Source organism: Cherax quadricarinatus, unplaced genomic scaffold (genome assembly GCF_038502225.1).
Source record: "Cherax quadricarinatus isolate ZL_2023a unplaced genomic scaffold, ASM3850222v1 Contig272, whole genome shotgun sequence".
Classification (NCBI taxonomy): Eukaryota; Metazoa; Arthropoda; class Malacostraca; order Decapoda; family Parastacidae; genus Cherax; species Cherax quadricarinatus.
Genome location: NW_027195298.1, coordinates 53,068 through 79,512, shown reverse-complemented (window position 1 = coordinate 79,512; position 26,445 = coordinate 53,068). Strand labels below are relative to the sequence as shown.

General features: G+C 36.7%; 2 protein-coding genes across 2 annotated transcripts in view; one reads left to right on the top strand and one right to left on the bottom strand.

Annotated features, from left to right (window-relative positions):
* Positions 1-7,605, top strand: part of LOC128693323 (phospholipid scramblase 1-like) — a 66,397-nt gene extending 58,792 nt beyond the window's left edge. The window contains exon 7 of the transcript XR_011391135.1: positions 7,470-7,605. The gene's annotated coding sequence lies outside the window, so the exon portion shown is untranslated. The remainder of the gene's footprint in view (positions 1-7,469) is intronic.
* whd (carnitine O-palmitoyltransferase whd) overlaps positions 595-26,445 on the bottom strand; it is a gene marked incomplete at its 5' end in the record, with an annotated part of 70,193 nt that continues 44,342 nt past the window's right edge. Inside the window, 1 exon segment of the mRNA XM_070080277.1 lies at positions 595-18,559. Coding sequence (XP_069936378.1) covers positions 18,479-18,559 — 81 coding nt within the window.

Here is a 26,445-nt window from a genome sequence, read left to right as displayed (position 1 = left end):
AACGACATATAAAATACTGCGCGGAATAGACAAGGTGGACAAAGACAGGATGTTCCAGAGATGGGACACAGACACAAGAGGTCACAATTGGAAGTTGAAGACTCAGATGAATCAAAGGGATGTTAGGAAGTATTTCTTCAGTCATAGAGTAGTCAGGCCATGGAGTAGCCTAGAAAAGGATGTAGTGGAGGCAGGAACCATACATAGTTTTAAGGCGAGGTATGATAGAGCTCATGGGGCAGGGAGAGAGAGGACCTAGTAGCAATCAGCGAAGAGGCGGGGCCAGGAGCTGTGAATCGACCCCTGCAACCACAAATAGGTGAGTACAATCACCATAGACATGTGGCATCAAGGAACCTCCCTTGAGGGGATGCAGCACCACTTTGGGCATTCTGCCATTTGACCTGCAATATTTCACTGGTTGGCTGAAGTGCCAGCAATTTCTACACAGTTGTGGTGTAGAGATCGACTCTGACTTGTAAACTGTCCTGCAGTGTAGACTGACGACGGAAGTTCTTGGCAATCAAAAGTTAAGAGATACATTGCTATATTCAAAATAAGCAGCAAACTTGTATGGTAATAGAAAATACTAGGAATACTTTATTTTTTATTTACTACACTGTCTTGAACCTCTAACATTTTTAACTACTAACAACATTTACCTGAAAGAAAACACAAAATTGCATTGTTAATCAAGGAATAATTGCATTGATATTGAGGCACCTAGTCAGAATACCTGAAATCTGGTTAGAATGTGTCCAGAATTAATAAAAATATATAACCATTCCACAAATTTCTCTCACATTAAGAGCATACGAAAATCAAGATTACGTATTATGAACAACCTATCAGAAGTGGTTTGTGACTATGCATAATAAATACAAAGGAGTTAATCAAACTACTTTGTATACTCAAAAGGCTTTCTACGAGTGATTAGCGAAATAAGATGGCCACAGGCAAACATAAAAGTGACTATGGCTCGGATTTTATCATCACTGCTTAGTGATTTTTCTCTACGTTTGTCTGTAGTACTTATCATTGCTTGAACCAAGATTAAATACATTATTATAATCAGAAAGAAGCACTAAACCACAAGGATTATATTAAATACAGGATAAGATTAAAAAGAATTATTTGAATAGTCTTGTTCCAAATGGGGGGGGGGAACTTGAAGGGAGTAAAGATATATTACCTGCATGTGACAAACATCTCAACAATAGATTCAATCGCTTGTCACTAGCCTGTTTTTGCAAATTTAACACAAAAAAAAATAAAAAAATATTTTTGCATTGTTAATTTATGGATTTAGTATTTGTGAATACAGTACATAGATGAGCACTTATAGTGGACAATTAAAGATTTTAACCTGGAATGGCAGCAAACTGCTATTTTCAAATTATTTTCACGTTAAATATACAGTAGGACACCGTTTTATGGTGTTCTCTTAATATGGACAATTCAAATTATGACCAAAACTCACTATACATACACATGTTATAAAAAAAATTTTATAGTTAATTTTTCATAGAAATACAGTATAGGTATATAGATGACAAATAATGATTTTAGGAAAACCACAAAAAGACATCATAGGCTAATTTCCATAGGACCTTTTCTCCTTTGGGCCACCTTGCCTTGACAGGAGATAGTTGTAGAGTTAAAAAAAAAAAAAAAAAAAAAAAAAAGCATGTGCACTTACTTGCTCCACTTTATGTATGTTGATCACATAGAATATGTTTAGATTTTTGTTTGCATTTTAAGGACCCATTTAAAACAGTGTACAGTAGGGCCCCACATATACTGCAGTTTAGTTTCCAGGCTGCCACCGTAAAGTGGAACACCCTTTTTTTCCACCTATAAATGCCAGATAAGTTTACACCAACATATATTAAGTTAGCAGAACTAGGCATTAAAAATAAAGTAAAACGCACATAGTACACGCATTACTTACCTTAAACTATGTGTAGTCTTAATGTAGGGCGAGAGGCGAAAGTCAGGTATGGTAGTTCCCACACCTACATGAAATGACAAATTTAAAGCACCCCAGAGCAATTATTACTACCATCGACATACCTTGTTCACCAAGTTTAATAATTTCTAACGACTAAACTTAGATGCCATCATAAACAAGATGCCGAGAATGTAAACAGACAAATGCATATTAACACCTGTACACTTACGGTTTACATACGTTCATTCTCGTATATGTTTGTGAAGATTTTACCAGAATGCAAACACCTTACATTGTTTACAAGTTGTCTTCACGTTGGTGCAGTAGAATAAACAGCAACATTCCCATTCTCATGCAACACACCATTTTTAGAGGGAATGATGCTACGAGTGAAGGCATACGAAAGGAATCTTCTACATTATAATCAAAGCGCTAAACTGACAAGGGTCTAATTTTCTGCAGTTGCCCCCAGTAATACTATCGTGTGCATATTTTCTCTGGTGTTGGGCTAGAGAAAACGTAATTCTGGCAGTAATTCATAAGCTGCCACATCTCATATTTGTCAATTTTTTCTACTGTGGGTGAACATGTTTGTATGTCAAGTAACGCGTTTCTTATATAATTCTGAGAAAATATCGTTGATGGATTAATGAAAATGTCTATATTAATGTAATATACATTTAAAGCACCCCATAGTGATTATTATCACACTGGCCGATTCCCACCAAGGCAGGGTAGCCCGAAAAAGAAAAACTTTCACCATCATTCACTCCATCACTGTCTTGCCAGAAGGGTGCTTTACACTACAGTTTTTAAACTGCAACATTAACACCCCTCCTTCAGAGTGCAGGCACTGTACTTCCCATCTCCAGGACTCAACTCCGGCCTGCCGGTTTCCCCTTCATAAATGTTACTTTGCTCACACTCCAACAGCATCTTCAAGACTAACAAGATACTCTTAGTGATTTTAATGTGTACCTGCACTCCAGCACCATGTGTAAGTTTATTTAGGTACAGGTACACAAATGTAATTATCAGAGTACAGTAATACCCCAGTTTTCATCCTTAATCCGTTCCAGAAGGTCGGCCAAAATCCGAAATGGACAAAAACCGAAGTAATATTTCCCATAAGAAATAATGTAAATCCAATTAATCCATTCTAGACACCCAAAAATACATTTTAGAGAGAATAACTATAATTTTACATACAGAAAAAAATGAGAAATATAAAGCACTAATTTTAATGGATAAATATTTAAATCACTATTACATATCTTTTTTGAAGACACTTGTTGGCGTATGGAAGAAGGCGAGGAGGGGAGAGATTGTTTGGAAGGGGAATCCCCCTCCATAAGGGCTTCAGGTATCAAAGTCCTCCGCAACACTATCTCCCACTGTTTTACATTGATCCACACCAACAACTTCTCCACATCCTCGATTGTTTGTAATCTCTGTTTCATTAGCCTGTTTACTCCTTTTGCAACATCAGCTTCCTTGATTTCTGCTTTCTTCACCAGGCTGGAACTGTTTGTTGTCAGCTTCCCATATATCCTGGCCACACATATGCCACTTTCATATTTTGCTAAAAGTTTTCTTGAATTCTATCGTGTTTCTCGTCGTCTTTGTCAAAGGGCTGACACTCTGAACTTACTTTGGCCCCATTGTGGCTTATTTCACAGCTGCAATCAATAAACAAGCACAAAAACAATGGATGTATGCATGGAGTATTGCTAACTCAACGAGAGGCAGACCGAGTCTGGTATGCATGAGAAGTGGCATCCCGGGTGGTTGGACGCGTCTGATATGGACGATTTCTGAGCAGACGTACAAAACCCGGGAGAAAATTTCGCCAAAAAAATGCTTGAAATCCGAATTGTACAATTTCTGCACCTGACAAAAACCGGGGGTCCATGTATATATAAAATACACAATTACTTTACAACACTTGAAATTTAGGAAGTTTCGAGACATGGAGTGGAGCTCGTGGAAGGTGCTAACAGTGGTGCACGGAGACCTATAAGTGAGTCAGGTTGGGGGGGAGGGAGACGTATAATGAGTTTTGGTTATAATTTGAAGTGTTCGTATTCGCAAAACACCATAAAGTGGGGCCCTACTGTATATTAACTTCACTGAACTAACTGAAGAATAGTATGAATAGAGGGAGACCTATTGTATACACATGCATGTGTGCATTTTTTGTGCACATTTGAATGATCAATCACACTTCCTGGTTCATGCAGGTGGACTAGTATCTGGGTTGGGCAAATGTTTTGTTAGTGGGATGAATTGTAAAGGACCTGCCTAGTATGGGCCAACAGGCCTCCTGCAGTGTTCCTTCTTTCTTATGTTCTTATAGCAGCATATAAGTTTGTTTTTAATTATTGGGAGAAAGTCTAATGCAGCATCCTGGATGGATATCCATATCCATCCAGCACACTACTGGACTTTTTAGCACTAGACTGTTACATTACTGTATATTCAAGTTAAAGTGCATCTGATCAAATCTAAGTGATAAGTGGTTCTTCACAAGGATATAAATTTGACAGGTTTATTAGCAAAAAAAAATCTACAGTACTTGCCTCAGATGTGTCAACAGAAAATGGGTTTATTTCATTAAGTTAATCAAAATGTGCAAAGAAGTAATGAAATAAAATGTAAAAATTGAATTACAGCATCTGAAGATAGTTTAAAAAAAATAGTGCTAGCCCAACTGGACTACATCCTAGGCACAACGGTGATTTTACAATAAATGCACGAATGTAAAACTTACGTCAATGGTCAAAATCTGAGGAACACCTTTTCCAATTAATGTATAATTACTATTAAATTATTTTCATGAATTATAAAAAGAAAACAAATTAGCAAGTTATTAGAATCACATGGTCATGTGATCTAAGACACGAAAAAAATTTGTTTCAAGATACAGTGGACCCCCGAGTTTCGGCAGCCTCGACTTTCGTGAAATTCGACCTTCGGCAAGTTTTTTTTGGAAAAATTTGGCCTTGAGTTTCGTGAAAAAACTTGTGTTTCGGCAACTCCGGTACCCGCCTGCCCGTCACCGCACACACAAAGCCAGTCTCCCACGCCATTCACGCTCAGTGTGCCATTGTTTACCAACACGTGACCATCACCCCGCGGGTTCATACAATACATTTCATAATAATTCATTGTTTTTTGTGCTTGCAACTGCTAAATAAGTCATCATGGACCCAAGGAAAGCTAGTGCAAGCCCTTTGGTAAATAAAGTGAGTGATGGGGATGTGGAAGAGTTGGAGGAGGACCACAGGGAAGAGCTAACCACTGATGAACTGCAAGAGCTTCAACTGGAACAGCATCAGACCACAGCCAAGGAACTTGCTTCAGAGGAGGAGGAAGAGGGAGTGGATGAGGTGCCTTCTTCAGTGATTAAGGACATGTGTGGAATGAGTTGCAAAGTTTTGTTGAAAAGTATCACCCTGACCAAGCTGAAACAAGCCGTATCTGTAACATGTACAATGACAGTGTTGTGTCCCACTTCAGGGAAATCTTAAAGAAATGCCAGAAAAAGACCTCTCTGGATAGAAATTTTGTGCGCCAGGGGTCCAGTGACTCTCAAGTTGTTCCCAGTGGCATTAAAAGAAGGGAAGTAACCCCAGATAAGGACTTGCTACCTAAAGTCCTAATGGAAGGAGATTCTCCTTCCAAACAATAGTGTACACCTTCCTATCACCTCCTCCCATCTTCCATCCACCCAGAAGTCTTCAGTAAAGGTAAGTGTAATGTTGTTATTTATTTTAAATGCACGTACTTGATTTCTGATTGTTTTCATTATGTAAATCTTTATTTAATTTGAAAAAAAAAATATTTTAATATTTTTGGGTGTCTGGAACGGATTAATTTTATTTCCATTATTTCTTACGGGGAAAATGGTTTCGAGTTTCGTGAATTTCGACCTTCTGCGGGCTCTCTGGAACGGATTAATCATGAAACTCGGGGATCCACTGTATTCCTCTTATCTACATTATGTGCTTAATTACTGTTTCCTGCCTAATACTCATTGCCTTGAGTATTATTATTGCAGTGTCACTTGACATTTTACCAGCTGGAAATTAAAAAAAAAAAATACCACCTAGGCCCAGGACATTTGTATTGAGAATTACAAACATGCAGAACTGTTTAAAAAAAATAGTACTGCATTTTTCAATTTATATACATTAAATTTAATACCAAACAATTAAAATAATGAAATCATGAATGACAACCACAGCAAATCCCAGTGGTTACTTTCTCTTACTGGAACTATAGATACGACATATTTTATCGAGAACACATTTTAATGGCCTCAGGATTAAAGTGTTAAATATACAGGCGTCCCTCACATTGTGCAACAGATGAATTCCTGAGTGATGGCATAAAGTGAACCCATCACAATGTGAAAGATAGAGATTTGTTTTGAGGTTTTGCAAATTCCCCATTTCCTGACTTCTGCTAACACAAAAAAATATAAGGTCAATAAAGAATAAAGTCAATACCATGGCTGGAACAATACACAATATTAGCATATCATATACCAAAAATATATACAATGGGTTGAAAGCAAAACTGAGGAGATATAGAAATTTAATCATAATCCTCCTCCTCCTTCCACTAACCAACTAATCTGTCTTTGTCTGGATTGAAGTGCTTACATTATGAACCTGTGAACACACATCTTCAACTATTTCCTCCCTCCACCCCTAGTTCAGACTTGTGTCAGAGCAACTCAACTTCATCTGACCAGGTGTCCATTTTCTTTTAACTTGGCACAAGGCACTTGATACTGAAAACCAACCATAGAATTTTGTTCAGAATATGCTGTGTATTTACCATGCATAATGTATCTTATTTAGTGTCAAAGTAAACCAGCATAAAGTAGCATTTAAAGATCATTCAAGAAATTGTCTGGCTGGATGTCCATTTTCTTCTGGTACACAAACACTTAAACTGAAAATCAATTATAGGATTTCTTTCAGAATATGTTCATTGTATTTACCATGCCCAAATCTGTTTGTTATCAAGTGTGTCTCATGAAGTGTTAAAAAATCAATTGGTGCTGGACTTGGTTGACCGCATACAAGGAAAAAAAATCACAGCCACCACCCACTCCAGTCACAAGAATGAATTTTTATCACATCACAAATTCTGGTAGAAAGAGATGCCACAAATAAGTGAATTTGCAAAAAAAAAAAAAAGTGAGGGAAACCTGTACCTCAAAATCAATTATGCTCTATAACAAGTATTTTTAAAGTGCAATACACAATTAGCAGTCTAATAGTTATGATCAAATTACTAAATTCTTTTAATATTATAATTTTTTTACATCTGTATTTACCAAATATTTATTTTTTATGAATAAAATTCACATGTACTATATAACCTTCACACTATGTACATTATATTTTAAATGCAATACTACACACATTATATAATCTTCATATTATATACATTATGTAGATTTAACTAAAAATATATTCACTGGCTTTATATTTCTCCAAAACAGTGTGTGCAATGAGCTTCACAAGAAATACTATTGAAGATGACAATTTCCCACTCATCACAGCATACAATACAGGTAGTCTAATGAATGTTTTTGTGCATAACGTACAGTACAATGGAAATTATATCTTAAAAGTAGCTCTTGATTACTTGTTATGTTTGAAAGTTGTATGATCTTTGAAGATGTGGCAAAATTATACAACATTTTCATGTTGCTTTGATCAACTGAGTTTTTCCTCAGTTTATAACATTGCACCTATGGGAGAATTCAACATTATTTTCTCCTGGATTGCATCAGTGACATTAATGGACTACTGTACTTGTATACTGTATTTCATTCAAATTTATTTTCTAATTGGTAAAATATTTTTCAGAAGATTATCCTGAATAAAATCTTGTAGTAAATTTAAGCTTTAAGACACAGTATTTTGAAAGAAAATTAGTAAAAGCAAACAGTAAGCTTAAATATTTAACATACGACTAATCCCACAACATTTTAAGGTTATGTTGAGAAAAAAATACAAACTTTTGAATAGTGGCTAATTACTGTAATAAGAGCAGTGAAGTCTCTACAGATTAATAGGGATGGTGGTATCCTTAATGCCAATTGTCCATTAAATGTGAATTATGATAATTTTTTCCATGATTCTAAAATTAATAGATAATTTGCAGAATGAATGGACTAAATCCATTAAAGCCTAAAATTTACCTAATGGTCAATGTCCGGCCACAATTTTGTCAATCAAGATTTAAAATCCATTAATCAGGGTTTTACTGTACTGTAGTTTAATATAGTACTCGTGCTTTTAGTAGTACAGTGGAGCCTCTACTTACAAGTGCATCCACGTGCGAGTTTTTCCAGATACGAGCAGTCACTCTGTCGATTTTTTGCTTCCAGACATGAGCAAAATTTCCAGATGCAAGCGGGCCTCAAGGGAGGTTCCTTGACGCTGGTGAGGGGCTCTTGCTCTTGATATAGGGAACTGGATCTCGGTTGTTTGTTGGACTATCTTATTGAAACTTGGGCAATATATGATGGAAAGATGCTTCTGAACATAAATTAAAGACATCGGACTATAAATAACAGAGTTCACTTCTCATTATTATTATAATCAAAAAGAAGCGCTAAGCCACAAGGGCTATACAGCCCTGCAGGGTAGGGAAGGAAGCGAGGGTATTGGATGGCAGAAGGGAGGAGGGATGATCAGTAGGTTACAGAAAACAGCGGGGCAGGGGATAGTACGGGGGTAGAGGGTAGCAAGAGATTGAAGTAGAAAGGGCTGAAGGTATCAGAATTTGTGAAGTAAGTCAGTTGTTGTCAAAAAGTCAATGAGAGAGTCTGGATGAAAGGTGGGTCCATCAGCGAGAAGGGAAGGTAAAGAGAGAGCAGCAGAGTGAAGACGACGACAGAGGTAAATTCTGCGTACTCGTTGATAAAGTGGGCAGTCCAACAGAATGTGGCTGACTGATAATGGAACTTGGCAATTCTCACAGAGAGGAGCAGGGCGCCTCTCCATGAGATATCCATGAGTAAGACGAGTATGGCCAATGCGAAGACGGGAGAGAGTAGTCTCCCAACCTCGACACTGGTGACAAGAAGACGGCCAGTAACCTATACTCGGTTTAATAGATTGAAGTTTGTTGCCGAGCATAGTAGACCAACGGGTGTGAAGTTGGGAAGATATTGCAGCAAAATAGTCCGTAAATGGAATACCTCTACATGAAACTGGTAGGTCATGTACTGCTGACCATGCAGCAGTGTCTGCCTGTTCATTGCCCTGTACGTCAACATGACCAGGGACCCAACAAAAAACAGTATCTTTATGCTTGGTAAAGAAGTTCACTTCTCAGCCATTAGCCTTCCCTTAGTGGTGGTATATTTTTGTATGGTTTTTTTATGGTTGTATTCTCATTTTTTTGGTCTCATTTGATAGAAAGGAAGATATACTTCAGAAATAGATATGATTTTGATTGGTTCATGATGAAAAGTATCTTGAAATTGACAGACAACATGAGGTAGCAGTGGCAGACAATGTGAAGCAGCAGTGACAAAGTGTAGCGCTTATAAGTTGCTCTGACTTTTTTGGGTTATCCTAGGTTCTCTACACACGTGGTCAGGCGCAGGAATGGCTGCTGTGGTGGCCCTATAAACCCCAACAACAATGGCCGCTATCACCACCACTAGCCACATACATAATGACATGTATGTAATTCGTTCTAGTGTATGTATGATGTTTTTATGTTATTAATATTGTTTATTCTGTCATATTACATGAATTGTGATAGATAAATAAGCCATAGAGTCGATATTAGGGAAATTATTGAAGTATTTTCTGGTGCTTGCAATTCCACTGGAACGAATTAATTCATTTTCAATTATTAATTTAAACGAGGAAAACTGACTCTGCAAACGAGCAAATCCAGAAGCGAGCAAGGTCATGGAACAGATTAAACTCGTAAGTAGAGGTTCCACTGTATATATACTATTTATGGATGTGTAAAATTTCCTTTCACTATTATTATTTTGAATTTTATACATGATGACAGGCAGTTTTTGCAAATAGCTTACAATACCCGACTCCAGAAATAATTTTTTTTTGTACAGTCTCTTAATAAAGTTGGACAAAGAAGCTCTGATTTGCAAACTACACAGTTAAATGATTAATGAAAAATGTAACTATGAGGACTTTCACTGTTAATACACTATTTTGAGTAAAACAAGTACATACAGTAGTTAATGGCTTGCTTTAAAAGCCAAACAAATACAAGATAATTTAAACAGGCTTGAAAACTAAAATAATACTTTACTTAACTTTATACCCATATTTAAAAAATCATGAACTATAAGAAAGTTTTTATTTTAATATCTGGGCACACATTTCTTTTGGTTGTAGAGTGTTATGAACACTTACAAGTATATATCAATACTTTACCATGTATTACAATGCTAATAACCTTGACAGTTAAAGCACCTTAACAAAAAGTGTAAACATGTACGTATTAAATTGTTGCATTAAAGTGCAGCTCTTTACCACTGTTATTCTTTTTGCAATGTGAGAAAAGTTGGTGCAATGTTTTTTTTTTTTTTAATTTTTAAATACAGTTTGAGAATATAAATTGTCTGGACTGCTTTTGTAATTAAATATATCTACAGTCTAGAAAAATATACATTAAAAACAAGGATAAAAACTGAATGTTTCACTATACAAAATTCTTTATCTGTATTACTATCCTAAGCTTGCATTGATAAACACATGGCACAAGACCCTGTGTGAAATAATCCCTGTCAGCCTACATAGATAATGGGAGGAGACAGCCTGATTCAAGAAGGCTGCAGGTGTGGCAGCTCCCAGAACCATTACAAGTAGACACAAAATAAGGTTAGACAAAGTTGCATTTTACACTGCCATTAGCAGTTAGGAAAAAAAAAAGGGGGAGGGGGGAGAAGTAACAAAGTGTAGAGTACTTGCACTTTATAACTTTATATATATATCATTGAAGAATATAAATTTTATAATAGGCTAAGTGTAATGTCATTTGTATAAATTTTTCATATAATACTTATCAAATCTTTTATATACATCTTAATTGTATCAAAAGTGGTGACTGACATTTTCAAGGGAAATCTTGAGTGTTATTTGAATAATGCAGGGATATACATATTCCTTTGCTTTAGGGAAGAGGAAAATAATGAAGAAAAAGAAAAAAGTAATAAACATGAATATTTCCTTTACACACACACAAAAAAAAAAATCCACAAAAATTTCACTAAATATTTATTACAACCTTTCTGTCATCTTATTCAAATTTATACAAAACTGATATACAATAAAATATAGCATCGAGATTCCAGTTTCAACAATTTTTTTTTTTTACACATTTTATGAACGGTAAATGTTATTATATTCTTTTTATACAATTGTGTTTATTACAGGACCAACTTCTTAAAACACCCAATACATAGAAAGTTTGTCAAGAAAAGTTATGGGTATATTCCTTAATATTTTTGAATTACATACTTGATTAAAAGAAATTTTGTTGGTTAATTTAACCTTTGAACAAAATACATAAAGGACCACACTGAATGTAAAATTTAATTTTAACTTTAATTAAAGCAACAGATGCTTTTTATAAAAAATTACAAAATAAAAATAAACCTTTTATATAACAGGAAATTCTATACTTAAAATCCTTAAATAAATGTTCATACTTAGTGTATTTACCTATTTGTAGTTACAGGAACAGATTAAGTTCATGGTGCAGAGTTGTTAATACAGAAAAAATGGGCAGGGAATTCAACCATCTGTGACCCTATTATCTCTTCACACAGCTCTAAAAGCTTTCATAGTACATCTATTCTCATACCCTTGGGAGTCACAAAATCTATAAACTTGAAGTCATAATACTATAATCAAATCCTAAACTCAAAAGGATCCTACAGCAAGATAAGTCATAATAAACTGTCAGTGAATAAACAGAAGAATGGATAGTGACTAAAACTGTGGTCCTCATACAACAGGAAGATTTCAAAGACCACTTATGAGATGCTTCTTTACCCAAAGCTCGTAGCTCAGACACAGTGCTGGATCTGCTACATTCCAAGACCATGGTTTGCGCCCCCATCCATTCTTATGTTTATTCATCGACAGTCATTTATTATGATTTATCTTGAGTTGGCCAGAATAACAGGTGTCTGGCTTCACAGCTTCCACCACTTCCTTATCCATCTCATTTGCATGCTTCACACCATGAGACTGATTAAATACTTTCTAACATTACTGTGACTCACCTGAGTTTATAGTTTCCATTGTCAAACTCTTTCCCTATCATCACTGTCAAATATTGCATGTACATATATTGTATGTCATTATCATACATTGATCCAGATATCTCTCGAAAGTTAAGCTTAGTTTCTTTATCCTTTTCTTTCAGTTTAAATTCCTCAGCTCTGGAATATTCTGGTATATAAACCTATAGACTTTAAAAAGCCTCTTAACAAGGTAGAATGGTAAACAGCAACTATCCAGGAAGTACTACCATCCTGCTGAGCGAGAAACATTTACTTGTTAAAATTGTTATAATCATAACCAAGCACTAAACTCGTTAAAAGCTTTGCCTTTATAATATTGCTGCTCTTTTTATTGCTGTTTTGTGAAAATGTAAGATGACAGATAAATCTTATAATTTTTACTTATTCCTGTAACATTTCCTTTCCAAATTAGGAGGCCTGATCAAAGGCTGCAGGAATGGTCCCCAGAATCATTAATGGATCAAGTGAGGGCTACATGCTGATGCTACATACCATACTCTGACTATCCATACACATCATATAAAGTCCAAGAAAAACCAGGTTTACTTTCCACACAGCAGTTTTTAGGCCTATTTGCCTTGCATATGCTGCCAATTTATGTGGTTTATTTGCATATTTACTGATACAGTTACTGCCAGGTCCTTTTTGATCCACATATGGAGTTTTGTCCTTCCAAGATTGTGTGTCAAGTCTTCTCTTGCCATCCCCAATTTGCATTATTATTATAATCAAATAAAGTGCTAAACCTCCCAATTTGCATAATGCTAGAACAGTACGCAAATAAACCACATTTAGGAGATAAACTTATGACGATGTTTTGGTCTGACTTGAACCATTAGTCACAGTGACCAATTAATGGTCCAAATCTAACTGAATTGTTGTAAATTTCAGTCTTCTAAGTGTACTAATCCTTAGTTATGTGAATCTAGAAGCAGTTGCCCTGCTCTTCTCTTCTCTGCTTTCTGATACCCATCATATTAATGAAGCCACCCACCTTCTTTAGCCTTGTTACATGGTCCTTTATGGGCAATTTCTTTCTTATTAGAATGTGAAGCAATATCTACTATCTTGGTCTTCAATACTATGTCACTTAACTCTCTCCTTGTCTTTACATAATTCATTCTTGACTGTTCTATTATCCTATGTATTCTGCATTGCCATCATTTTACTCTTCATTTTGACATTTCTGCAACTCTGATTAAATCAGGACACTCCCTGTTGCTGGCAATAAATTCTCCTTTTCTACATGCTTCTAAAACTTGTGTAAATATCATTTCCTTTTTTGTCCAAATAGTAATTAAAATGCCTTCACTATCCTCATATTCCATTTAAAGTCTTTGAACTTTTCTATTTTAATTACATTAAGACATGTTTTAAGGTGCAAATGCAAAGTTACCAATTTTTTCAGTACTCCAACAGATGAAATTGGAAAGCTAGAAAAATCAAATTGGAACATTAAGAAATATTGAAATCCAATCACTCAAAATTCCAACATGCTAGGAATATACTACACAATAGTAAGGCAGGAAGAAATTCTTTGGAGGAAAAAAAAAAAAAAGTAAGAGCGACTGGAACTAAACCTCGAAAAGGTTGGAGGGAAGGGGGTAAAGGAGGTTTTGTGGGTGAGGGGCTTGGACTTCCAGTAAGCATGCATGAGCCTGTTAGACAAGAGTGAATGGAGGCAAATGTTTTTTGGGACCTGACAAGCTGTTGGAGTGTGAACAGGGTAATATTTTGTGAAGGGATTCAGGGAAACCGGTTAGCTGGACTTGAATCCTGGAAATGGGAAGTACAATGCCTGCACTTTAAAGTAGGGGTTTGGGATATTGGCAGTTTGGAGGGACATCTAAACTGTAGTATTTGAGCACCTCTGCAAAGAAACTTATATTATATTATATTATATATGAATGATGGTGAAAGTGTTGAATGGTAATGAAAGTTTTTTTTCTTTCTTTTTGGGTCACCCTGCCTTGGTGGGAAATGGCCAACATGTTGAAAAAAAAAAAAATGTAAAAAAGAGAGGATGCCATTTTTTTTTAATTTATAACTATGAATTCAGGTACATTTTAAGTTACAGTACACATAGCCATATACTGTATATGAAATTCAAAGATACTGTCTGGAAGAGAAACCTTTAAAAAAATTTAACCAAAACATTTTAAAACTGAACATGACCAAACGAGACACGAGCCTAAATCTGAAACTAAAATGCAGAGGAACTCTACTACCCACCAATTTATATTTAACCCTTAAACGGTCCAAACAGATCGACGTTCAAATTTGTATTGCTACAAAAGTGGATCTACTTGTTTTTTACATATTTTCAAATATAACAAAAAAAAATGTAGATAAAAGTTTTTTTTACACGTTTTCAAATGTAAAACAAAAAAGAAGATCTACATTTTTTTACATACTTTCAGATGTTGAAAAAACGTATATATAAGTTTGGACCATTTAAGGGTTAAGGCATATCAGCTGATAAATGAACAATGGCAAACATTATATCAGAAAAGTACACAGAGCAAGCTTTTACTGTGACAATACTTTGCTTTGCATAAAGCTTAATCATGTCTGGACTCAAAGCTTTACATCAAGCGAAACATTGCCACACATTTATTATTATTGTGGTGAAGCATTAACCTGTTGGGCTCATACACGGCCTACAAAGTTGGAGACAATCAGATTTAATCCAAGGGAGAACATATCCAATTACTTGGATAAAGAACCTTTCATCAGCATAGTGAGTTTGGTTAAGGGGGAGGGGGGGACAAATGCTTGCTCTGCATATAAAGTACAGGTCCGCCATCACAAATCCGGCAATCAGTTATTTGGTTCCTTCAGTTATTCGGCACTAATTTTGGCTAGCATAATTTCAAATTTCCACCAACCTGCTGGTACTGTTTGGTGGCACTACTTGCTGCATACGTCATTCCAATTTCTTTTTCTCCAATTATTGTTTTAACCTGCTTACTTTTAGCCCTAGCCATGGTTCCAATGAATAAAAGAAATGCTTCTCATTATGTAAAGCACCTACACAGTACATTATCCATTAAAGATAAGGTGGCTTTGAAGCCACTGTCGGTTGCCATGAGCTCAGTCTCATGAAGCAGGAGAATATGCTTTATTATTACGCTAATATCAACACTACAGCTTATTTGCCTATCACAATTGATCTAATATGACATAAGAAACAATATAAATAACATAAAACATGTTAAATACTCCAGAATGAATAATATTTGTCATAACACCGAGCAATTCGACGAAGGTATGAAGAGGATATGTATACAAATACCATTCTCCTATCCCTGTCCTGGGGGCTTATATTAGAGAAAACAGTGTAGCACAGGGCTGTGATATACACTCATACTGCACCATAAACCTGAAACAAAAAAGTTATTTTCTCTCTATAGATTATCTCACACAGCAGCATATGTGTAGAGAACCTAGGATAACCCAAAAAAAGTCAACGTGGCTTATTTTTAGTGCCTGGCTTGGGTTAGCAATATATGATTTTTGGTAAATATTCTACTCCCAGCGTGTTTCTTTACACCTACTGTCTATGTTTACCCATCAGTAAATGGGTACCTGGGTGTTAGCCGACTAGTGTGCATGTTATCCTGGGACACTGACCTAATTTTCTTGAAATACTCTGCATAACAAGCAGCTTTCTATACAGTAGTATGTCACTGATGTCAGCTAGGCCTGTATACCTTGTACATGTACGTGTAGTAAATAAAGATATTATTATTATTATTATTATTTTCTCAGTTGTTTGTTGGGTTATCTTATTCAAACTTGGGCAATGTATGATGGAAATATACTTCTTCACGTACACCAAAAATGAAAGAAATCAGACCATAAATAGCGGAGTTCACTTCTCAGCCATTAGCGGCCGCTTAGCGGTATATTTTTGTATGGTTATGGTCATATTCTCATTTTTTCGGTCTCATTTGATAGAATGAATGATATATTACAGAAATAGATATGATTTTGATTGCTTTCATGACGAAAAGTACCTTGAAATTGCGCTCACAGTAGCGAAAATGTTCTATTCTTTAGCGAAGCTCGAGAGTAAACAAAGGACGTCACTGTCCAATACCTGTCCGCCTGCCAGTCCAAATTCCAATACATAGTCTGGGTTGACATTATTTATACAATTATTACAATAATGCAGCAGTCTGCATAACAGTAAATCTTCTATTTTTTTTTTTTTTTGTAAATAAAAATTCCAAATGAAAAGCAAGAGTAATACAAGAGGGGCCTGTAGCCATGACTAATGAACAGAGAAAATGTTATTTTAGTGCCAGGAATGTCTGCATTGTTTATTCTGGATCCTATTTTGAAATTGGCATATATTGAAATTTGTGTGAAATCGGCCAAATTGCCAATTTCTGACCACTTTATTGGGCAGTTGAAGTAAGTGAATGAGCGGTTTCTTGCACTCAGTTGACAGACTAGAAGTAAGTAAGTTTATTCAGGTATACACAAATACAGTTACATAGATTATCATACATAGCAGCGTATGTATAGAGAACCTGGGATAACCCAGAAAAGTCAGACAAAGTGACTTATTTCCAGTACCTGGCTTGGGCTTGCCATATATGATTTTTGGTAAATATTTTTTTTTCTTGGTTGTTTGTTGGGCTATCTCATTGAAACTTGGGCAATGTATGATCGAAAGATGCTTCTTAACGTACCACAAAAATAAAAAAGACGGACAATAAATAAGGGAGTTAACTTCCCAGCCATTAGCCGCCTCTTTGCAGTATATTTTCGTATGGTTTTTATGGTTGTATTCTCATTTTTTTGGACTCTTTTGATAGAATGGAAGATATATTACAAAAATAGACATGATTTTGATTGCTTTCATGACGAAAGTAGCGGAAATGTTCGATTTTTGCCAATGTTCAATGAATTGTGTAAGTCAAGATGGTTAGTTTTATAAAGTGTATTCTAACCTAACCACTCTGCAATCCGGCAAACTCAGTAATCCGGCACACTACAGGTCCCAATGATGCCGGATTTATGATGGAGGACCTGTATGTCTTTGATGAATAAATGGTAGGCAAGAAAAGTTGCCTACACTGTTCTGGGAAGCCAAGGAGTCAGGAGTAAAGCTTTAGTCCTGTAAGTACAAATAGACAATTTTTCTCATACTGGTATATGCAGTGATGGTATAGTGTTTGCACCTAAAAGAAAAATTCCAAAGACAAACAAAATTGCTCTCAAAGTTATTAAAAAAGTTACAGATAATGGCTAAAAGGTTGACATGCTTTCATTAATTGATAAGAGGAAAATACCTAAAATAATAACCACATAAAATTATAAGAGAATACACACAAGATACAACAAGGAGAATAAGAGGTCATAGTTATGCCCTAAGGAAGAAGTGACATAGCTATAATCTATGGAAGAACAAGAAGCTATAGCTGTAACATACTAAACAAGAGGCCATAGGTATAAAGGTTAAAGTAGTACCAAAGTGATAATATAAAGATCTTCATATTGGTATAACAACTGAAAAGGTTACAGGAAATGCAACCACTGAAATAAAAAAAAAATGTACATTACAAGTATATGATTAAAATTAAGGCATGACCCCCCAAAAGCATAACTGCTCTTGTAGCTACAAATAGGTATTTCACACACTTATTCTGAAATGATTTATGTAAATATACGATTGAATAACTGTACACACTTCCTAAAATTTCATCCCATACAAAAATCAAAAATAAAATTGTAACTATACATATCTACAAATCATGACTTTTCTAAAATAAACTTTTCCAGAGATTATCAACTTTCAATGGATGTAGGTGCCTTGATGCCTGTGAAGGAATCTTGATCCAAAGAAATGAAGCCGTCCTCCCTTTTCTTGAATCGAATTTGAGTGCCTCCCATTTCCCAAGGCCTATATGATTCCTATGAGTTTAGTATTCCCAAGATTAAATAAAATAACTAAAATAAGAAATCATCAAAATAAAATATACTGTACTATGAAGTTGTATCTTTGCCAAGAGAATCTAGACACTGCCCATTTGAACTAAAACTTTTTTACCTTACTTAAAGTTCATCAGTAACAGTATAGGATGAAAACCATATTAGGGCACATACAAAATTCAAGGCTTGATTAGCAACCTGCCACTGAAGAGGAAACCTGATCACAGCTTAAGCAATTTTCTCCTTAATATGGTCCTTCATTACTTCTTTTTCAAAGATTCAAAGAGATTCTTCATATCCAAGAGAGCTTTCTCAATTTGACGAGCAAACTTGTGTGAATCCTGTAAAGATATGTCGGGTAAGTTGGGAAAAGTTTTTATTTTCTTACGGAAATGCTTTACTACATACTGTACACAAGAATTTTAAGAATTTTTATTTTATTGTTACCCTGCCTTGCAGGTATATATCACCCTAGCCATAAAGCCAGTGGTAAAAATAAAATTATGTTTGGCACTAGGCTGCAGTATGCAAGTGAAGTCTGTTCACTTTATGCAGAGTGGACAAAAATGGAAATAAATACAAGGCAATTTCTGAAAGTATTTGTATGTTTGGGAGGGTGTGTAAAGGTAGAAAGCTGAAAGTGAACATAGATAAGAGTAAGGTGATGAGGGTATCAAACGATTTAGATAAAAGAAAAATTGGATATCACATTGGAAGGAGGGAGTATGGAAGAAGTGAATGTTTTCAGATATTTGGAAGTTGACTTGTCAGCGGATGGGTTTATGAATTATGAGGTTAACCATAGAACTGAAGGAAAATAGGCAAGTGGTGCACTGAGGTATCTGGAGACAAAAAAAACTATCCATGGAGGCAAAGAAGGGAATGTATGAGAGTATAGTGGTACCAACACTCTTATATGGGTGTGAAGCATGGGTTGTAAATGCTGCAGAGGAGAGGAGGCTGGAGGCAGTGGAGATGACGTGTCTAAGGCCAATGTGTGGTGTAAATATTATGCAGAGAATTTGTAGTGTGGAAATTAGGAGGTGTGGGGCTGCTAAAACTATTAGTCAGAGGGCTGAAGAGGGGTTGTGGTGGTTGGCCATTGAGAGAAAATGGAACAAAGTAGAATAACTTAGAAAGCATATAAATCTGTAGGGAAAGGAAGATGGGATAAGGGTCGTCCTTGAGAAGGTTGGAGGGAGGCAGTAAAAGAGGTTTTCATGGAAACCAGTTACACAGATTTGAGTTCTGGAAATTGCAAGTACAATGCCTGTGCTTTAAAGGAGGGGTTTGGGATATTGGCAGTTTGGAGGGACATCTAAACTGTTGTATCTGAACGCCTCTGCAAAGACAGTGATTATGTATGAGTGATGGTGACAGTGTTGGATGATGATGAAAGCTTTTTTTTTTTTTTCTTTCTTTTTGGGTCACCCTGCCTTGGTGGGAGATGGCCGACGTGTTAAAAAAAAAAAAAAGTACGTAAGCTCCTTGAAGGAAGAGATGAAAGTTGTCATGAAAGATTTAAAAAAAAAAAAGAAAAAAAGTGGTTATTTATTTCACATAATGACTAATGGAAAATTTATACCAGTAAAATGATCTAGTTTTGGATGCACATCAAACAGATACTGTTGCTCAAAAGTATTACACAAATGTAACAACCAAGTGCATATGATAAATTTGTAGGAGAAATATGTAATTTTTGCAGCAGAATGCTAAATATCCAAGATTGAAAAAAAAAAAAAATTCAAGAAATTTATAAGATGAATAGCTTACCTCTAAATTGCATCAATAATTTTCAAATGACTCTCTCCAACAATCCTAAAAGGCATAGAAAAATGTTATCTCCATCCTACCACATAGCCTAGCTGTTTGGAAAAAAAAAAAAAAAAAAAAAAAAGATAGTTGAAATTTTAAAAATTGCAAGTTTTAACCCTTCCAGTGGTTGTCACTGGGGGTTTGCCACACTGTCTGCACTAGCTGAAGTGGTGCTCCCACGAGGTACCACGTGGTCCCAGATTTTTTAATACGAAGCACACTGTGTTGACCCATTCTATACTGCCTAGGCCTATCAGGCCTTTGGTGCCAAATTTGAATGTAGGAAAAACATTGTGCTGATCAACGGTCCAACAGTTAAAGGGTTAAGAACTTCATTCTCCAAAACTATGTAACGAGTCTAATACTATTTTGGGGGATATGATACAACACTACCACATATATGAACAGTTTCTCCAGTTTTTAATTATGATAAGGTCAATAATGTCACAGTAATGGCCAACACCTTCACCCTCAACAGCATGTATAAACTCTCACATTACCACCATATATGTACCTGTTATAGTGGACCCCCACTGAACAACCCAGATAGGGTCAGAAGGAATTGTTCATTACACAAACAGCATTTTTCCACAGAAGCTCACGTTTTAATTTGAGACAAGGACATTACTATTCCGTATCTAATTTCTATTAATTCTTTCATCATCAAATTTAAAAAAAATGTGTTCCCAGAGATGGGTCCAGTACTTAGTAAAGGCATAGTGGTGTTACATCTCCAATGAGTGCATAACAAACATGAAAATTTATAAAGGGTCTGATCTTAATTGTGAGAGGAGTGACACAGTACATACCTCCCACCAGAGATGGGTCCATTGCTTAGCAGAGGTTTAATGTTATACCCATTTTGTGAGAGCATAACAAAAAACTGAGAAATTAAAATATCAAAAGTATTACATTGCATTTTTGTTATTAACCCTTTCACTCTCTTCCACAGATCTATATCACTGATGCTAGTGTTGCTCACAGACTTGTTTTGAGCTCATCTCTTTCAAATAAGCTGTGAGTGGTAAATTCTGACCTAGATATGAGAGAATTTGTCTATGCTGTAATTATGTACAGCTTAAAAAATTATGCCCCCCACAGTGCATGATGGGAAAAGCAAACTTCCCACTGTGTTTCGTTTAAAAACGGGAACTTTTAAAAGTTGGCTGTTTCTTGGTATCAACTGACGGAATGGAAGACAAACTAGTGAAAGAGGATTTTGGTTTGTTTCAGACCAAAAGTAGCTCAAAACGAAGGAAATGTTAAATATTTTGAGATTTTCTTGAGGATGGGTAGGGGCTCTACCTTGGTCTGTCTTATGGGTTTTTACTAGGTCTACTTAACCCTTTGTCGGGCAGAGGCAGTTTTGACTGCCTTTAACCCTTTGACTGTTTCCGACGTATAAATACGTCTTACGAGCCAATGTTTCTGACGTATTTATACGCACAAATTCTAGCGGCTTCAAATCAAGCGCCAAAGGCCTGGTAGGCCTATACGGGAGAGAATGGGTCTCAGTGGTCGGTGTGCACCCTGTGAAAAAAATCTGGGACCCAGCGGTGCATTGTGGGAACGCCATGTTGTCAGTCCATTTTCACCATGCCTCTCGGTAAGAAGTTCCTCACTCCTCGGCGGATTGGAGGTCTTTTATTCCCAAGTGATAGCTCTAACAGCGATGAAAATGTCAGTGACAGTGAATTCCAGGGTTTTGAAGTGAGTGTTACCGAAAAAAGTGCCCAGGATAACGTAAATAGTGACGAAAACCCAGATGACCCACAACCTTCGACCTCTGGTGCTGTGCTGGCTTGTTCACGTTCACGTTCGCCTGTACCAGGACAAAAGAGGAAACTATTTGGTCGTGTACAACACCCAGATGATAGCAGTGATAGTGATAGTGATTTCAAGGTCATTGAAAGCAGTTCTAGTGACAGTGAGAGTGAATATTCCCCAGTGAAGCGCCAGTATGTACGACGTAGCATGCGGTCTGGTAGTGTTTCATATGTTGTTCCAAGGGGAAGGAGAAACTCTGGGAGCACATCCCGTGGCCCTACACCACGACCTGATAGTGAAGATGATGATATTGTAACGATGGGTATGAATGGTGACAGTGAGGGAGGAGGCAGTGGTGGTGATAGTGAGGGTGGCATGGCCCATGTGGCACCATCACCGGGCCACGCTACTACCCACGCGGCTGACTCAGCAGAACAACCAGCCTCACCCTACCCCACACTCCCACAACCTGCACCACCACAACCTGCACCACCACAACCTGCACAACCACAACCACGGTACAATATCCAGACCCCACCAGCAGACCGCATCTGGGATTGGCAGGACGGTGACGAGTTTGTTCCCAGTCCCCATGACTTTGATGAAACACAAAGTGGAATAAAGCCATCTTGTCCACTTGGGAACAATGCCAGTGAACTGGACTGCTTTGAGTTATTCTTTGATGAACCCCTGATGGACATCATTGTCAGGGAAACAAACACATACTCTGATTACACCATAAGAACATAAGAACATAAGAAAGGAGGAACACTGCAGGAGGCCTGCTGGCCCATACTAGGCAGGTCCTTTACAATTCATCCCACTAACAAAACATTTACCCAACCCAATTTTCAATGCTACCCAAGAAATAAGCTCTGATGTGAAAGTCCCACTCAAATCCAACCCTTCCCACTCATGTACTTATCCAACCTAGATTTGAAACAACCCAAAGTCCTAGCCTCAATAACCCAACTAGGTAGACTGTTCCACTCATCAACTACCCTATTTCCAAACCAATACTTTCCTATGTCCTTTCTAAATCTAAACTTATCTAATTTAAATCCATTACTGCGGGTTCTCTCTTGGAGAGACATCCTCAAGACCTTATTAATATCCCCTTTATTAATACCTATCTTCCACTTATACACTTCGATCAGGTCTCCCCTCATTCTTCGTCTAACAAGTGAATGTAACTTAAGAGTCTTCAATCTTTCTTCATAAGGAAGATTTCTGATGCTATGTATTAATTTAGTCATCCTACGCTGAATGTTTTCTAACGAATTTATGTCCATTTTGTAATACGGAGACCAGAACTGAGCTGCATAATCAAGGTGAGGCCTTACTAATGATGTATAAAGCTGCAGTATGACCTCTGGACTTCTGTTGCTTACACTTCTTGATATAAATCCCAGTAATCTATTTGCCTTATTACGTACGCTTAGGCATTGCTGTCTTGGTTTAAGGTTGCTGCTCACCATAACCCCCAAGTCCTTTTCGCAATCTGTATGGCTAAGTTCTACATCATTTAATTTATAAGTACTAGGGTTATGGGCACTCCCAAGCTTCAGAACCTTGCACTTATCTACATTGAACTGCATCTGCCACTTTTCTGACCAAGAATAGAGTTTGTTTAAATCCTCCTGAAGTTCCCTAACATCTACGTTTGAATCAATTATCCTACCTATCTTTGTGTCATCGGCGAATTTGCTCATATCACTAGTAATTCCCTCATCAAGATCATTGATATATATTATAAACAACAACGGGCCCAAGACTGATCCCTGTGGAACGCCACTTGTTACAGATCCCCACTCGGATTTAACCCCATTTATGGACACTCTCTGCTTCCTGTCAGTGAGCCATGACTCGATCCACGAGAGCACTTTTCCCCCAATGCCATGGGCTGCCACTTTCTTTAACAGTCTATGGTGCGGAACTCTATCAAAAGCCTTACTAAAATCTAAGTAAATAATATCAAATTCTTTATTGTGGTCAACAGCCTCAAAAGCTTTACTGAAGAAAGTTAATAAATTAGTTAGACAAGACCGGCCTCTTGTGAATCCATGCTGAGTATCATTAATCAAGCTATGCTTATCGAGATGGCTTCTTATAATCTCAGCTATAATTGACTCTAGTAATTTGCCTACAATTGAGGTCAGGCTTATTGGGCGGTAATTTGACGGTAACGACTTGTCCCCTGTTTTAAAAATAGGAGTTACATTAGCCATCTTCCACATATCAGACACTACACCTGTTTGAAGAGATAAATTAAAAATATTAGTTAATGGTTCACAGAGTTCCATTTTGCATTCCTTAAGAACCCTTGAAAAAACCTCATCAGGACCCGGCGACTTATTTTGCTTCAGTCTGTCTATCTGCCTCACAACCATCTCACTAGTGACTGTGATGTTACATAATTTATCTTCTTCTAGCCCACTGTAAAAATTAATTACTGGAATATTGTTAGTGTCTTCCTGTGTAAAAACTGAGAGAAAATAATTATTTAAAATCAAGCACATTTCATTCTCATTGTCAGTAAGGTGCCCATAGTTATTTTTAAGGGGACCTATCTTATCTCTAACTTTTGTTCTATAGACCTGGAAAAAACTTTTTGGGTTAGTTTTAGAATCCCTAGCAACTTTAATTTCATAGTCCCTTTTAGCTTTTCTTATCCCCTTTTTAATGTCCCTCTTAATGTCAATATACTGATTCATAAGATGACCCTCACCTCTTTTGATACGCCTATAAATTCCTTTCTTATGCCCTAGTAGATATTTGAGCCTATTATTCATCCATTTTGGGTCATTTCTATTTGATCTAATTTCTTTATATGGGATAAACGCTCTTTGAGCAGCATGTATAGTGTTCAGAAAACTGTCATATTGATAGCTCTCTTCGTTACCCCAGTCAACAGATGATAAGTGTTCTTTAAGCCCATCGTAATCTGCTAAGCGAAAATCTGGGACTGTTACTGAGTTATCGCTACTATCGTACTTCCATTCAATGCTAAATGTAATTGATTTGTGGTCGCTAGCACCCAGTTCCTCTGAAATTTCTAAATTATTAACAAGGGATTCATTGTTTGCCATAACTAAGTCAAGCAGGTTATTTCCCCTTGTAGGTTCTGTCACAAACTGCTTCAAAAAACAATCCTGAAATACTTCTAAGAAGTCGTACGATTCTAAATTCCCAGTCAAGAAATTCCAATCAACATGACTAAAGTTAAAGTCTCCTAGAATTACTACATTATCGTGCCTTGTGGCCTTAACAATTTCCTCCCATAGTAGTTTCCCTTGGTCCCTATCTAAGTTAGGGGGACGGTATATCACTCCTAAAATCAGTTTTTCATGCCCCTCTGAAAATTCTATCCAAACAGACTCTGTATGTGTTACTTCAGACTTAATACCCGTTTTTATGCAACAGTTCAAGCGATCTCGGACGTACAATGCCACCCCACCCCCCCTCCCAATACTTCTATCTTCTTGGAACAATTTAAAACCCTGAATATGACATTCCGCAGGCATGTCCCGACTTTTTGAATTAAACCACGTCTCAGTTAAGGCAAATACATCAATGTTACCTACACTAGCAACTAATCTCAACTCGTCCATCTTATTCCTAGCACTACGGCAATTAGCATAATAAACATTGAAAGACTCTCCTTTCTCTTTACCCTTCCTGCTCATTTCTATTTTTCTACTAAACCTATTACCGTCTTTATCACCCAAGGTCCCTGGCTTTTCAATATCTATCTCGTTCTTATTATTACTAGTTCCCCTAGAACTCGTAATATTACTACACTGGGACTTCACTGTTTTCCTGCCAAAACCCATACCACTAACTATTCCTAGTTTATGTACCATGGCAAATACAATTCTCTCACCAAAATCACGGCTACACAAGTGGAAGGAGACAACTGTGGCAGAGATGTACCTGTTTTTTGCCACAATAATGCTTATGCCACATGTGTATAAGCACACTGTCACCACATACTGGACAACAGATCGCCTGATTTCAACTCCAGGTTTTAGTGACATTATAGGTGTCAATCGTTTCCTGATACTGTTACGTATGTTACACTTTTCAGACAAAACCAGGCCTGACAGAAGTGACAGGTTATATAAGATAAGAATTGTGTTTATGTACCTGAAACAAAAGTGCTGCATGTATTTTTATCCCTTCAGGAAGCTTGTTATTGATGAGTCCTTGATTTTATTCAAAGGAAGACTCTCATTCAAGCAATATATACCAAGCAAGAGGAAACGCTTTGGTATAAAGCTATTTGTACTGTGTGATTGCAGAAGCGGTCTTGTTTTAGATATTATTGTGTACACTGGCAGTAATACTTTGAGAGATACCATGAAGTTATTGGGTATCTCTGGTGATGTGGTTCGAACAATGATGGAACCATATCTTGGTAAGGGGCATATGTTATTTACTGATAACTGGTACACAAGCCCCTTACTCAGTGATTTCTTACGAGTGAACTTGACAGACGTGTGTGGCACAGTGCGTGGTAATCGCAAACATATGCCAAGGTTCGACGCTGGCACTCACAGAGGTGAGGTGCAAGCCTTTGCTGCCAATGACATCATGGCATTTCGGTGGCATGACAAACGTGATGTCACATTGTTGACATCAGTTC